The sequence below is a fragment of the Ceratotherium simum genome, chromosome 2, assembly GCF_057802395.1.
Source record: "Ceratotherium simum simum isolate JZ-2026a chromosome 2, ASM5780239v1, whole genome shotgun sequence".
Classification (NCBI taxonomy): Eukaryota; Metazoa; Chordata; class Mammalia; order Perissodactyla; family Rhinocerotidae; genus Ceratotherium; species Ceratotherium simum.
Genome location: NC_141901.1, coordinates 30,524,973 through 30,537,894, shown reverse-complemented (window position 1 = coordinate 30,537,894; position 12,922 = coordinate 30,524,973). Strand labels below are relative to the sequence as shown.

Here is a 12,922-nt window from a genome sequence, read left to right as displayed (position 1 = left end):
TATTCAACAATAGGGAAATAGTTAAATAGAATATGGTAATCCATGCCATGGGATACTATACACCAGCTAAATAGAATGGAATAGATTTGGAAGTACTGATAAAGATTTCTAAACCTAAAGTTAAATAAAAAGCAAGATGCAGGGCCGGCCCCATGGCTTAGCGGTTGGGTGCGCCGCTCCGCTGCTGGGGGCCTGGGTTCGGGATCATGGGTGCGCACCCGCTGATGCACCACTTCTCTGGCCATGCTGGGGCCGCGTCCCACATACAGCGGCTGGAGGGATGTGCAGCTGTGGCATGCAACTATCTACCGGGGCTTTGGGGGAAAAAAAAAAGGAGGAGGATTGGCGATGGATGTTGGCTCGGAGCTGGTCTTCCTTGGCAAAAAGAGGAGGATTAGCATGGATGTTAGCTCAGGACTGATCTTCCTCACAAAAAAAAAAAAAAAAAAAGCAAGATGCAGAACAAGACATAGAGTATGATATCGCTTAAGTAAAAAAAACACAAGACTTAGAAGGACAGATTACCTGTTAACATTTGTTTCTTTTTTTATAAAGAGAGGACTATTAGAGTTTGGAGAAAGGCAAAAGGTCACTTTCACTTTTTTTTATTATATGCATCTTTAATTGTTTATTAAAAATATGACACTATTTTTTTTTTTTTTTGTGAGGAAGATCAGCCCTGTGCTAACATCTGCCAATCCTCCTCCTTTTTTCGCGGAGGAAGACTGGCCCTGGGCTAACATCCGTGCCCATCTTCCTCCACTTTATATGGAACGCTGCCACAGCATGGCTTGCCAAGCAGTGTGTCGGTGTGCACCCGGGATCTGAACCAGCGAACCCTGGGCCACCGCAGCGGAGCGTGCGCACTTAACAGGATGCACCACCGGGCCGGCCCCCTGACACTGTATTAATATTCCCATTTTAAGTGGAGAAATTAGAAGGTTATACTATAAATAACTTGTAGAAGGTCACCCATTTAGTAAATGGGGGAGAAGCCTGGAATTTTAACCCTTATCATCTTAAGTCCATCCTTTTTTTTCTTTTTTTGTGAGGAGATCAGCCCTGTGCTAACATATGCCAATCCTCCTTTTTTTTTTTTTTTTTTTTTTTTTTTGCTGAGGAAGACTGGCCCTGGGCTAACACCCATGCCTACCTTCCTCCACTTTATATGGGACGCTGACACAGCATGGCTTGCCAAGCAGTGCGTCGGTGCACGCCCGGGATCCGAACCAGCGAACCCTGGGCCACCGCAGCAGAGCATGCGCACTTAACAGGATGCACCACCGGGCCGACCCCCTGACACTGTATTAATATTCCCATTTTAAGTGGAGAAATTAGAAGGTTATACTATAAATAACTTGTAGAAGGTTACCCATTTAGTAAATGGGGGAGAAGCCTGGAATTTTAACCCTTATCATCTTAAGTCCATCCTTTTTTTCCTTTTTTGTGAGGAGATCAGCCCTGTGCTAACATATGCCAATCCTCTTTTTTTTTTTTTTTTTTTTTTGCTGAGGAAGACTGGCCCTGGGCTAACACCCATGCCTACCTTCCTCCACTTTATATGGGACGCTGCCACAGCATGGCTTGCCAAGCAGTGCGTCAGTGCGTGCCCGGGATCCGAACCAGCGAACCCTGGGCTGCCGCAGCGGAGCGCGTGCACTTAACTGCTTGCGCCACTGGGCCGGCCCCCATCCTTTCTTTTTAATAGACTTTATTTTTTAGAATAGTTTTAGGTTTACAGCAAAACTGAACTGAAAGGACAGAGTTCTCATATACTTCATACCCCCAAACAGCCTCCTAAACAATCAATATCCCCCACCAGAACAGCACGTTAATTACAACTGATGCACCTACACTGACACACCATTATCACCCAAAGTCCATGGTTTACATTAGGGTTCACTCTTGGTGTAGTACATTCCATGGGTTTTAATAAATATATGACACATATCACCATTAAGTATCATACAGAATAGTTTTACAGCTCTAAAAATTCTCTGTGCTCTGCTTATTCATCTCTCCCTCACCCCTCTCCCTAACGCCTGACAACTGCTGATCTTTTTACTGTCTCTATAGTTTTGCCTTTTCTAGAATGTTATACAGTTTGAATCATATGGTATGTAGCCTTTTCAGATGGGCTTCTTTCACTTAGTAATACGCGTTTAAGGTTCTTCCATGTCTTTTCACAGCCAGTAGCCCACTTCTTTTAGCACTGAATAATATTTCATTGTCTGGATGTACTACAGTTTATTTAGCCATTTACATCTTGGTTGCTTCCAAATTTTGGCAATTAAGAATAAAGCTGCTACAAACATCTGCGTGCAGGTTTCTGTGTGAACATAAGTGTTCAACTCATTTGGGTTCACTTTCACTTTCTATTCTCTATTATTCTGTATTGTTTGAATTTTTGAGTAGCGTTTGTGTTTCACTAGTGTAAGAAAATTATTTTAAAAAGCTCCATATTTGATTCTGATGCACACTCTTGGTTAAAACTTACGGCATAAGCTTTGGGAAGCTACTGATATAGGATAAGTAAGTCATTTCTAATTATCAGGGAGAATATTGTTTATTCACTATCTGGTATTGACAATGGCTAAGAACTTGATAAAACTGGAAACCAAACACCAAAATAATTACAGATGAAACAAGATTTAAATATAAAAATAGGAGAGAGAAAAAAATTCTATAATCTGGTATGAGGCAGCAAAGAGTTAACAGATTTGACATAAAAGTTAATATTTTCCATATATTTCCAAAAAGAGAGATTAATAGCCTCAACAGATGAAGAATTCTTGAAATAATGAAATAAAAACAGGGAGAGAAGGAAGACATGAAGTAGAAATTTAGCAATGGAAAAATATAAATACATGAAAAGATGCTAAACTTTACAAGTAATCAAAGAAATGCAAATTTTAAAAAGAAATATTTCCCAACTATTAGATTGGCAATTATTAAAGACACATAATTACCAGTGATGACAGATAAATGGAGAAAGACCACTCACAAGTACTGATGGCAATAATACAAAAATATAAATTAATGACACCTTTCTAGATAACAATTTGTATCAAAATTTTACCCAAGCAATACTTCTGGGATATACCTTGAGGAAAAAATAAGTATACACTGGTGTACACACTATCTGTGAATATTCTATATAAAGACTAATAGAAGATTAGTTAAATAAATCAGGGCACATTCATTCAATGGAATACTTACAGACTTTAAAAAAGAATATGTTAGAGCTATATATATTGTATTTTAAAAATTATCACAGGGAAATACAGCAAGTTACAAAACAACAATCTTTGTGTATAAAGATTTATATATACAAATATCTAAATGCTCATATACATATAGAAAAAGTACAAATCTTGAAGGATGTGCATTATATTTGAGGAAGGCAGAGTCACTTTTACTTTATATTTTATATATTTATGTATTATTGGAATTTTTCCAGTGAGAATGTATTACTTTAATAATTAAAGAAAAAATGTAATAAAGGAGAGGTTCCACCTTTGGGGAAAAAGATGGCACTGGGAGAAAAATTATACTTGAAGCAGATGCCTTCCCAAAGAGCAGCCTTTCAGACTTAGTGTGTGTGTGTATGTGGGTGGGTGTGTGCATGCTGGGGGAGATTAGAAGATTGTTTATCATAATATGTTCATAAACAATATTATGAAAGAGAATCACATGAATATAAAGCAGCATTATTACTGGCAGAAACGGCCACAGTTATTTCTTAGGCTATTTCATTAGAATTCAACTGTATATAAGACTAACGAATAAAATAAAATGCTGAACTTTAAGCAAAGCAGTAATCACACAATAAAGCCAAGGCCAACCAGAATAGCTACACACACACACACACACACACACACACACACAACACTAACCTATAAAAATATTATTTAAAAAACCAGAAGTATGAAAAAAATTAAGTAGAGATGAGTACTTAGCCAGCTCTATACTGTCCAAAATGCGACAATTTAAGAATCCTTGAGTATTTGAGTTGCACCAAGGAAGCTTACTAGTTAACTATAAAACCTTTCAGTGTTTGGTTTGCCTGCTAATTCACAGTGAATATGTACCCAAGAAATGAGAGAAGGCATGGCAGAGTGAAAAAGAGTATTGAGTTTAAAATTATAAGACATGGGCCGGCCCTGTGGCTTGGTGGTTAAGTGCGCGCGCTGCGATGCTGGTGGCCCGGGTTCGGATCCCGGGTGCGCATCGAGGCACCACTTCTCCGTTCATCCTGAGGCCGAGTCCCGCAAACAGCAACTAGAAGGATGTGCAGCTACGACATACAACTATCCACTGGGGCTTTGGGGGGAAAAAATAAAATAAATAAAATTAAAAAAAAAAAATTATAAGACAGAAATCATGAGACTTCTAGATATCTTGGGCAAGTTATTTAATCTTCAAAAAGTCCCTTTCAGCTCTAAAGGTCTGTGATTTTAGTAATCATTAGTTAGGTGGAAATTCTGTATTAAAACCATTTTGGACAACCCCCTCTAGTCCCTCACCTAAGTAAAAATAACCACTCACTTCTGTCCCCCTTCTGTACCTCATGTACACAGATTTCTATTATAACATCCATCAATGTATTTATCTGTCTTTTCGTCATGTCATTTTCTTTATAATTTTTTGATATTACTGAGGGCAGGGGCCACATCTTGTTATATTCCGAAATCTAGCACAATGTCTGGCACAAAGTAGGCACTGAACATGTGGGGAGGGAAGAACTGACTGGAGCTAGAGGGGAGGTTCAGGGAGAGGGAGAGAGACAGAAATGGAGCCGGGGAGGAAGAGTAGGAGAAAGAGAAGGAAAAGAGGAAGTGAGGGAAATTCTAACTCGTGTAGGATGGTTTAGGTGAGCTTTGAAAGACAATAAATGACTGCTTGTCACCTTTGGATACTTTCCCAGCTTCTGTCAAAAGCAATTCCACAATTACTCAGGCCTGCTATATGCTAGTTTAGACAACAGTAACTTACCATATGATTAAACAAGATTATAGTTGCTAAGACTCTATTTTAGGAGTCGAAACATCTCTATACGACTACCTTCATTTTGAAGCAGAATGCTAGTAAGCAACTTAAAAATACAGGAAACATATTAAATTCTTTTTAGAGGCCCCATAATACCTTAGTCTTTGTGTTGTACATAAAATATCCTCACTGTTAAGAGGGTGAAAAAGTTATATAATTGTATTTTATCAAAATTAAATGTCCTTGATTTTGGTAACTGGATTGAGGTTATGTAAGAGAATGTCCATATTCTAAGGAAACACACATTCTAGTAATTATGGGTAAAGGGGCATGAAGCCTACAACATACTCTCGAACGACTGAGAAAAATACATAAATCCTGTATATGTGAGTACATATACGATATGGAGAGACAGAGAAAAAGAGAAAGCAAATGGGGCAAAATGTTAACAATTGTGAATCTGGATAATAGATATACTATTCTTGTAACTTTTCCATAAATTTGAAATATCAAAATAAAATATTATCAAAAAAGTTAATTGCTCACACATAGACTCACATAGAGCAATAGTTAGGTAAAATCACATAAAAGGATACTCACATGGAATTGAACATTCCCATTAGGGCAGTAAAACAAAAGCCAATTGCAAACATGGATTTCATTCGAACCTATGAGGAGACCAACAAATTGTAATTTCACATTAAAGAAAAATCACCACTAAAACACACCCCAAAAGTTTTGGTTTCATGTCATTTTTAAAAGGCGCTCCTTAGCAAAAAGCTGTTTATTGGCTAACCCACCCTCCATCTCCACGACCTCTTCTCTTGCTGCCTTCTGATGAATAATATTGGGGTGGCCATGTAACCCAATTCTGGCCAATGAGTTATAAGGACAAGTACTGAACGGACTTCTAAAAGGGACAAACTTGGCCATATTGCTCATTCTTCTTGCCTGAAGGTAAAGCGCCATCAAATGACCAAAAACCTTAAACGAAGGATGATTACCCTAAATCCTTGATGACATTACTGAGCAGCCACACCAGCCAAGGACTACTAACCTCTGGACTTCTTTAGCAGATAAAAAAAACTTTATCTGTTTATGCCATTATTAGTTAGGTATTCTGTTACTTGCAGCTATCTTCTTTATTAATTACATATGCCGTAAAAGTGTAAATACACAAAAGATTATAAAGATATAAGATTAACATTGTTATATCTGGATGATAGGTTTATGGGCAATTTTTCTTTTCTTCTTTCTGTCGTTTCCAAATTTGCTACGGTGAACACGTAATAATTGTATGACAGAAAAGAAAAGCTATTTTCAAAAAAATGCACTTCTAAATTATAATCTTTCTAATTAATAAGAATTTCACGAAACAGGAGATAGAGAAATATAGCAAAGGTCTCTCGGTAAGCAAAAGACAACTGTTGTACAGTTTAGATGTCCTATATGAAATATACAGAAATTAAGTAGAGAAATTAGTCAAGCCTTATCATTAGCCTATCTATGCCTTAGAAAGACATTCTTGAACAAACTCTACTCTTTACAAACAATGAGTAAATGGGTAATGAAATCACTTTCCCTTACACTTTATGGTTAATGCCTGATACTCACAACAAAAGGCCTCTTAAAGAACAAAAGACAACAAAGGCCATCCATAATGCTCCAGCTTCTATATTGGGATTACCCAGGTCACCATAAACCCAAAGATTTAGCCTTAACATAAGGAAGAAAAGAAAATAAACATAAGGGAGAAGCTAATCAAGAACTGTGTGAAAAGGACAAATTATGACCTTTGAGACAGCCTAAAAAAGCTATTCCTGTTACTAAAATGAAGTTTAAGCCCAGTAGCATATTTTCCGTTTGGTCCAGGAACAGTCATTTATTATTATTTATTTTTTATAGCCTGCATAGACTATAAATTTCTGAAAAGGTAAGTGCAGTGTACTTTATGCAAATCAGGATCTTTTGCTAAAAAACATTATGTGGTTTACCATGAGCTTATATTTAGGACTCTTACCATTGACAGATCTCTGTTATTATTCTTCAATTTCTCTTCTTGCCTCTCTGAAAAGAATTAATAAAATGGTTAATATACACAGTGCTGAGCAAAAGGCAGATGTTAAACTGTTATGATTGGTGACTATAAAAGCACTTCTGTCTCAGTATCATTTAACAAGATGAGCTGATTACCTGACATATCGTAGACTTTGTACTAACAGAAAATTCACATGCAGCAGAGCACCAAACTATTTCAATTTAAATAAATAAAAATCTTTAAAGTTTAACTTTAAAAAATTACCTCTGGTATTAAGTGTCTTAACTCTGTACCTTAGGATATACTCTTACATTACATCGATGCGAATTGTTAATCAGTTGATTCATAAGCGTAAACATAATGATTATACTTAAGTTTCAAATATTTATTATCCATTTATGTTGTTTCCCCTCTTTCAGTTTCTTTAAGAGAGCATATAGTCTAAAAATTAAAAGTCAATTAAGACGAATTTAAAATTCAGGTTCTCTCATATTACAGTCTAATCAATCCAAAAATAAGCATAGTTTTATGGTTAAATCACTTAGAAAGCTCCAAAATTTGGCCTATATTTCAAGAAAATTGTTATATAAACAGAACTCAAATTGCTAAAGAAGCCTCAACTGTATATTAAAGCCCTATTTACCGTATTCCATCAACATACGGGACTTCATTGTACCTATGAAGAAACTGAGGCCCAGCAAAGGGGAAGTGACTTGTCAGAGACCACACAAATATTTTATGGCAAAGCGAGGACTAGAACGCAAGTTTCCCAGCTCCCAACCCAATGATCTCTACATATACTATGCTACTGTTTTCTTTGATCAGGTATTTTATCACCAGGATTAATTTATTCAACAAATACTCATTGGTTAAGTAGACTATGTGCCAGGCACTCTTCTGAGCACTAGGGATGAATGGAAAAAACACACAAAAATCTCCACCCTCATAGGAAGATTATGAAATAAAAATATAATATCTTCTAAAATAAAAAATATACCATTGGAATATATTAAACTGGTGTGCGGGCTGGCAACATTAGGCACGTAAAGAAAACGAACGAGAACAAGCCTACAGGTAGATTGGCTTGCAGACTGAACTGCAGTTTCCAAACAGTGCATGGCAGGATGAATATATGATCCCTTGACCTAAACTGCTGCTCTCTAGTTTGTTCTCCCTGGGAGGAAAGGATACAGGCAGGAGGGAATGGAGATGCTGAAGATATACCGAAGAAAATAAACAAAAAGGAATGGAGCTATGGTCTGTGTTGGAGGCTAGAGCTTCTTTTCTACCTGAGCAGTCCTCTTACAATGTAACAAGACTTTCTTAAATTGGAGGGTTGAGGAATGGGGTAAGAGATGACTAGAAGGTAAACAGGCATAAAACAACTAGAGGGGGAAAGGGACTTCCACTAAGAAATGAAAAGAAAGGTATAAAAAATCATCTATGCTAGAAACCTTGGCATATCCTTGACTCCCTACTCTCTCAACCAACCAAACACCAAGTCCTATTAATTATACCTCATAAATATTTATGAAATCCAACCCCTCTCCTCCTCCTTACTACCATTTCCTTAGTTAGGATTTCTAACACCTCTTACTTATATTATTTCAAATCTCCTAACAGGTCTCACTGCCTCCAAACTTGTTCCCTCAAATCCATCTTCCACATAGCTGCCTGTCAGATACCTAAAAGGCAAAACTGACCAATATTATGACACTCCCCAGCTTAAAATCCTATGGCTTTTCATCCCTATAAGATTATGCTTCAATATCACTTGCAAGTCCTGTATCTAGCCCCTGCTTAGTTCTGCAGCCTCATTTCCAATCACTCCCATGAATTTTTATGTTCCTACAACACCAAACAACTTTAAGTTCCTCTATATATGATGCTTTTCTATCGATTCAGTGTCTTTGTTCATAAAGTCCTTTCTACCTTGGGTGACCAAATGTCCCAGTTTTCCCTGGACTGTTCCAGTTTTAGTTCTGAAAATCTCACATCCCAAGAAACTCCTCAGTCACAGACAAACTGGGATGGTTGGTTACTCTATTTCTACATAGAAAGTTTTATAACATCCTTATCCAACTCCTTCCTGGCCAGCCCGTACTCAACTTTTAAGCCTCAGCTCTTGTATTACTTCCTTTTGAAAATCTTGATTCCTTAGGCAATATTATTCTATAGAACTTTCTATAATTATGAAAATATTCTGTATTTGTGTCAATATAGTAGTCACTAGCTACATGGGGCTACTGAGCAATTAAAATGTGGCCAGTGTGATCGAGGAACTAAAATTTTAACTTCATTTAGTTTTAATTAATTTAAAATTTAAATTTAAATAGCCAAATGTAGCTAGTGGCTGCTATATTGGACTATGCAGTCTTAGACACTAGATTCACTAGAAGTCCTTTCTTTATGCTTGCAGAATATTCCAAGCACATCTCTATCATTATACTCACTGAGCTTGTACATTCTGTTATAATGATCTGTTTTTGTACCCATCAGCCCAACTGGATGGCAGATTCCTGGAGGGCAAGGACTACTATGCTTTCTTCATCTTTGTATACTCAATGACTGGCATGTAGTTAGTTGCTCAACATTACAGTATATGCTCAATATTGTTTCATGAATGAATCAGCAATATAATAAAAGCTTATCTGAAGATATAGTATACCAAAAATCACTTTCCAGGGAGAGTAGTGCTTTATGATAAAGTTGGTAGCCTGAAGAGGCAGAAGAGACACAGAAAGGCTGAGAGCAAACTAAAGTGACATAGTTTTTCTGAAGATCCATTCCATTTTTTTAAAATTATGTCTAAACAGAAATTGTAACCATAAGTATTGTCAAGATAGACTGTATGTATACATGGCTTAATAAGAATATAGCAGCACAGGTTTATGATACGTACCTACACCATTGTGCACGATTCTTGAAGATTTTTCAATTCAAATTGTTATTAAGTGCCTACTATATACAAATAAAGTAGGCTTAGTTGGTTTCAAATAATTCAGAAATAAGTTAAGGTTCACTTGGTCTTGGAGGGGGTAAAAGAAACAGAGTCAAGTTTCTTAGATGTTTGCCTTCACTCCTGCCTCACTCTGACACACTTACGGCATGGCACTAACAGCTATACGAGATCTAGTTAGATGGTACAGTAGAGGAAGCTAGGACTAATTCTCAGCATAAGTATTTTACTCATAGGAAATTAACAGCTGATTGTGTCTGAGGCCACTTAAAAAGTGTATATTATATGCTCCAGTGATTTCACTTTTTACTAGGCACTATTCTCAATAGAATAGAAAAAAAAAGATAGTAGTATATAAAAACGTCAAGTTGGTAAAAAAAAAAAGATATCTCTGTAAAGAAAGGGACAAAAAGTAGAATAGAATAAAGGAACAACAAGCTAAACAGATATATTTAACAGGGAAACATAACCACAAAGTTTCATCTGAAATAAACTTGATCTGTCTAGTTGGCAGAAAATATTAAGATGCCTCAAGAGGCATAAACATTATAAAAACAAAGAACTTAATATTAAAAAGTCCTAGACAAGGAAAGAGTCTTCAGAAATCCAAAAACACCGATATGGGAAAGAGCAAATTTGATCTAATGGAAATGTTACCAATAGGAAACAATTTCAGGTACTCCTCAAGTTATGAACAATAAACTTGTAAATATCCCCATAAAGACACAGTTAGGGGGCCGGCCCGGTGGCTAAGTCCGCGTGCTCTGCTTCGGCGGCCCAGGGTTCGCAGGTTCAGATCCCAGGCGCGCACTGACGCACCGCTTACCAAGCCATGCTGTGGATATATAAAGCAGAGGAAGATGGGCACGGATGTTAGCCCAGGGCCAGTCTTCCTCAGCAAAAAGAGGAGGATTGGCATCGGATGTTAGCTCAGGACTGATCTTCCTCACACACACACACAAAAAACCACAGTTAGGTTTATATACCTCCCCTTCTCCCTACTAATCCCCTAGACTAATGATACCTTTAAATGGCTGCTGGGAGAAATGCCTAATCTAAAGTCTTCCCATTTTCATTTTTCTCCAGTCCAAGCTCAGTTAATTGCATCTCAGATGCTCCTATTCTCTCTCTCTCTCAATACTCACATTCTCTTTTACCCCCTTCTTTTTATAATTTTGCCTCTTAGAAAATTATCAAATTCCTTCTCTCTTTCTCTTCCATTAAGACTATCAAACCCAGACTCTAATAATTGCTAGGCAAAGATTTGTTCTAATTATTCATTCTCATTATTTTAAAATATAAGATTCAAGTTTTGCAAGGAAATTGCTAGACACAACGAGAAGTGAAACGTTTAAGTCCTTAAAAGTACTTAAAACATTTTAGAGTTTCTATCTCTCATCTTCTGATGAAATCTACTCTTCTTTAAGTCTCAATGATTTAAATAAATTTTTAAAAGTCATTTCATATCCAATTTTGCTTTTAATTACCAGTATTACAAAAAAAGGACAAAAATGAAAACAAACTACTGTTCCAAAAAATAAAGTTTTTATGTTTTATTATGGGTTAAATAAGTTTATGAAGACTAGTTTTTCAATATAACCACCATGTGATACATAGTTTATATGAGAATAATCCAAGTTCTAATAAACTGTATTGAAAAAAATATTTTTTTAAAGAACTTTCCCTTAACAAGAAACTTTATTTCCCAGGTGAATAATTTCTAGAAAAGTCACATTAGTAAGTAAAGTAAGTGCAAACAATTTATTTTGAAATGATAATTTAAATTATTAGCAGAGGGCCGGCCCTGTGGCTTGGTGGTTAAGTGCGCGCGCTGCGATGCTGGTGGCCCGGGTTCGGATCCCGGGTGCGCATCGAGGCACCACTTCTCTGTTCATCCTGAGGCCGAGTCCCACATACAGCAACTAGAAGGATGTGCAGCTACAACATACAACTATCCACTGGGGCTTTGGGGGGAAAAAATAAATAAAATCTTTAAAAAAAAATTAAAAAAAAAAAAAATAAATAAATAAATAAATTATTAGCAGGAATTCAATATTTTTGAGCATAACAATTCATGTAATTATGAGAATAGTCTGGGCTGAGATGATGCAATAAATGCTAGATATTCTACTGCTTGAAATGCATAATTTCTAGTATCCCAAATAGTTAAGAGTATATTGAAATAAATAAAAGTGATTGGCTTTCTCTATACCCAGGAGTGTAACTTAGCCTTTAACTGCTATCAGTTAACTAGCATAAATCTTCTCAGAAAGTGGTCTCTTGGCTCCAGTAAGGTACGGAAGTCACTGTCTCAGTCTTACATTATTTGCATCTTGGTGGTGTGTTACTTAAAGAACTATAGCTGGTGAATCTCTCCCCTAAGGTAGAGAGATAACTCAGCATCTAGGAGCCCAAGACCTCCAAGATGGTTGTGCTGTCCAATCTCTTTCAACTGTTATGTTGACATCAGGAGGGTGAAAATGTGTGTCTAAAGCCTTCTATACCTTCCTTGAAGATCCAGAATTTAAAGGTGTTGAGTGCTGGAAATAAATAGTATATGTCATTTAGTGTTCACTTGTGTGAACTCTACTTTATGCCATCCAGAACCTCAGGATTTAATACAGGGGAGAATCATGCTTCAATCCCTCCATTTGGAGGAAATTCTATGCACCCTCTTACTACTGAACTTTTGGAATATAACCTCTGTGAAATCTGAGGAAATTTCATGGAGAGAAGAAACTGGAAATATGAAGAAGATACATTTATATTCTAGAATGATTTATTATCCAAGATGACAGACAGAAGATTCTGTCTTTAAAAAAAATTAAAATTCTAAAAGGGAATACACCAATTAAAAAGAGGCTATATTTCTTGTAGCTATTGGAATAAACTAGCAATGATGACATCCCTTCTGACCACAGAATGAACAAACCTCA

General features: G+C 36.6%; 1 protein-coding gene across 1 annotated transcript in view; it reads right to left on the bottom strand.

Moving 5' to 3' along the window:
• The window catches only part of TMCO1 (transmembrane and coiled-coil domains 1), a 58,845-nt gene that overhangs the window by 23,951 nt on the left and 21,972 nt on the right, over positions 1–12,922 (bottom strand). Inside the window, exons 4-5 of the mRNA XM_004424850.3 lie at positions 7,010–7,056; positions 5,590–5,657 (exon numbers count right to left, since the gene is read on the bottom strand). Of these exons, the coding sequence (XP_004424907.1) occupies positions 5,590–5,657; positions 7,010–7,056 (115 nt within the window). The remainder of the gene's footprint in view (positions 1–5,589; positions 5,658–7,009; positions 7,057–12,922) is intronic.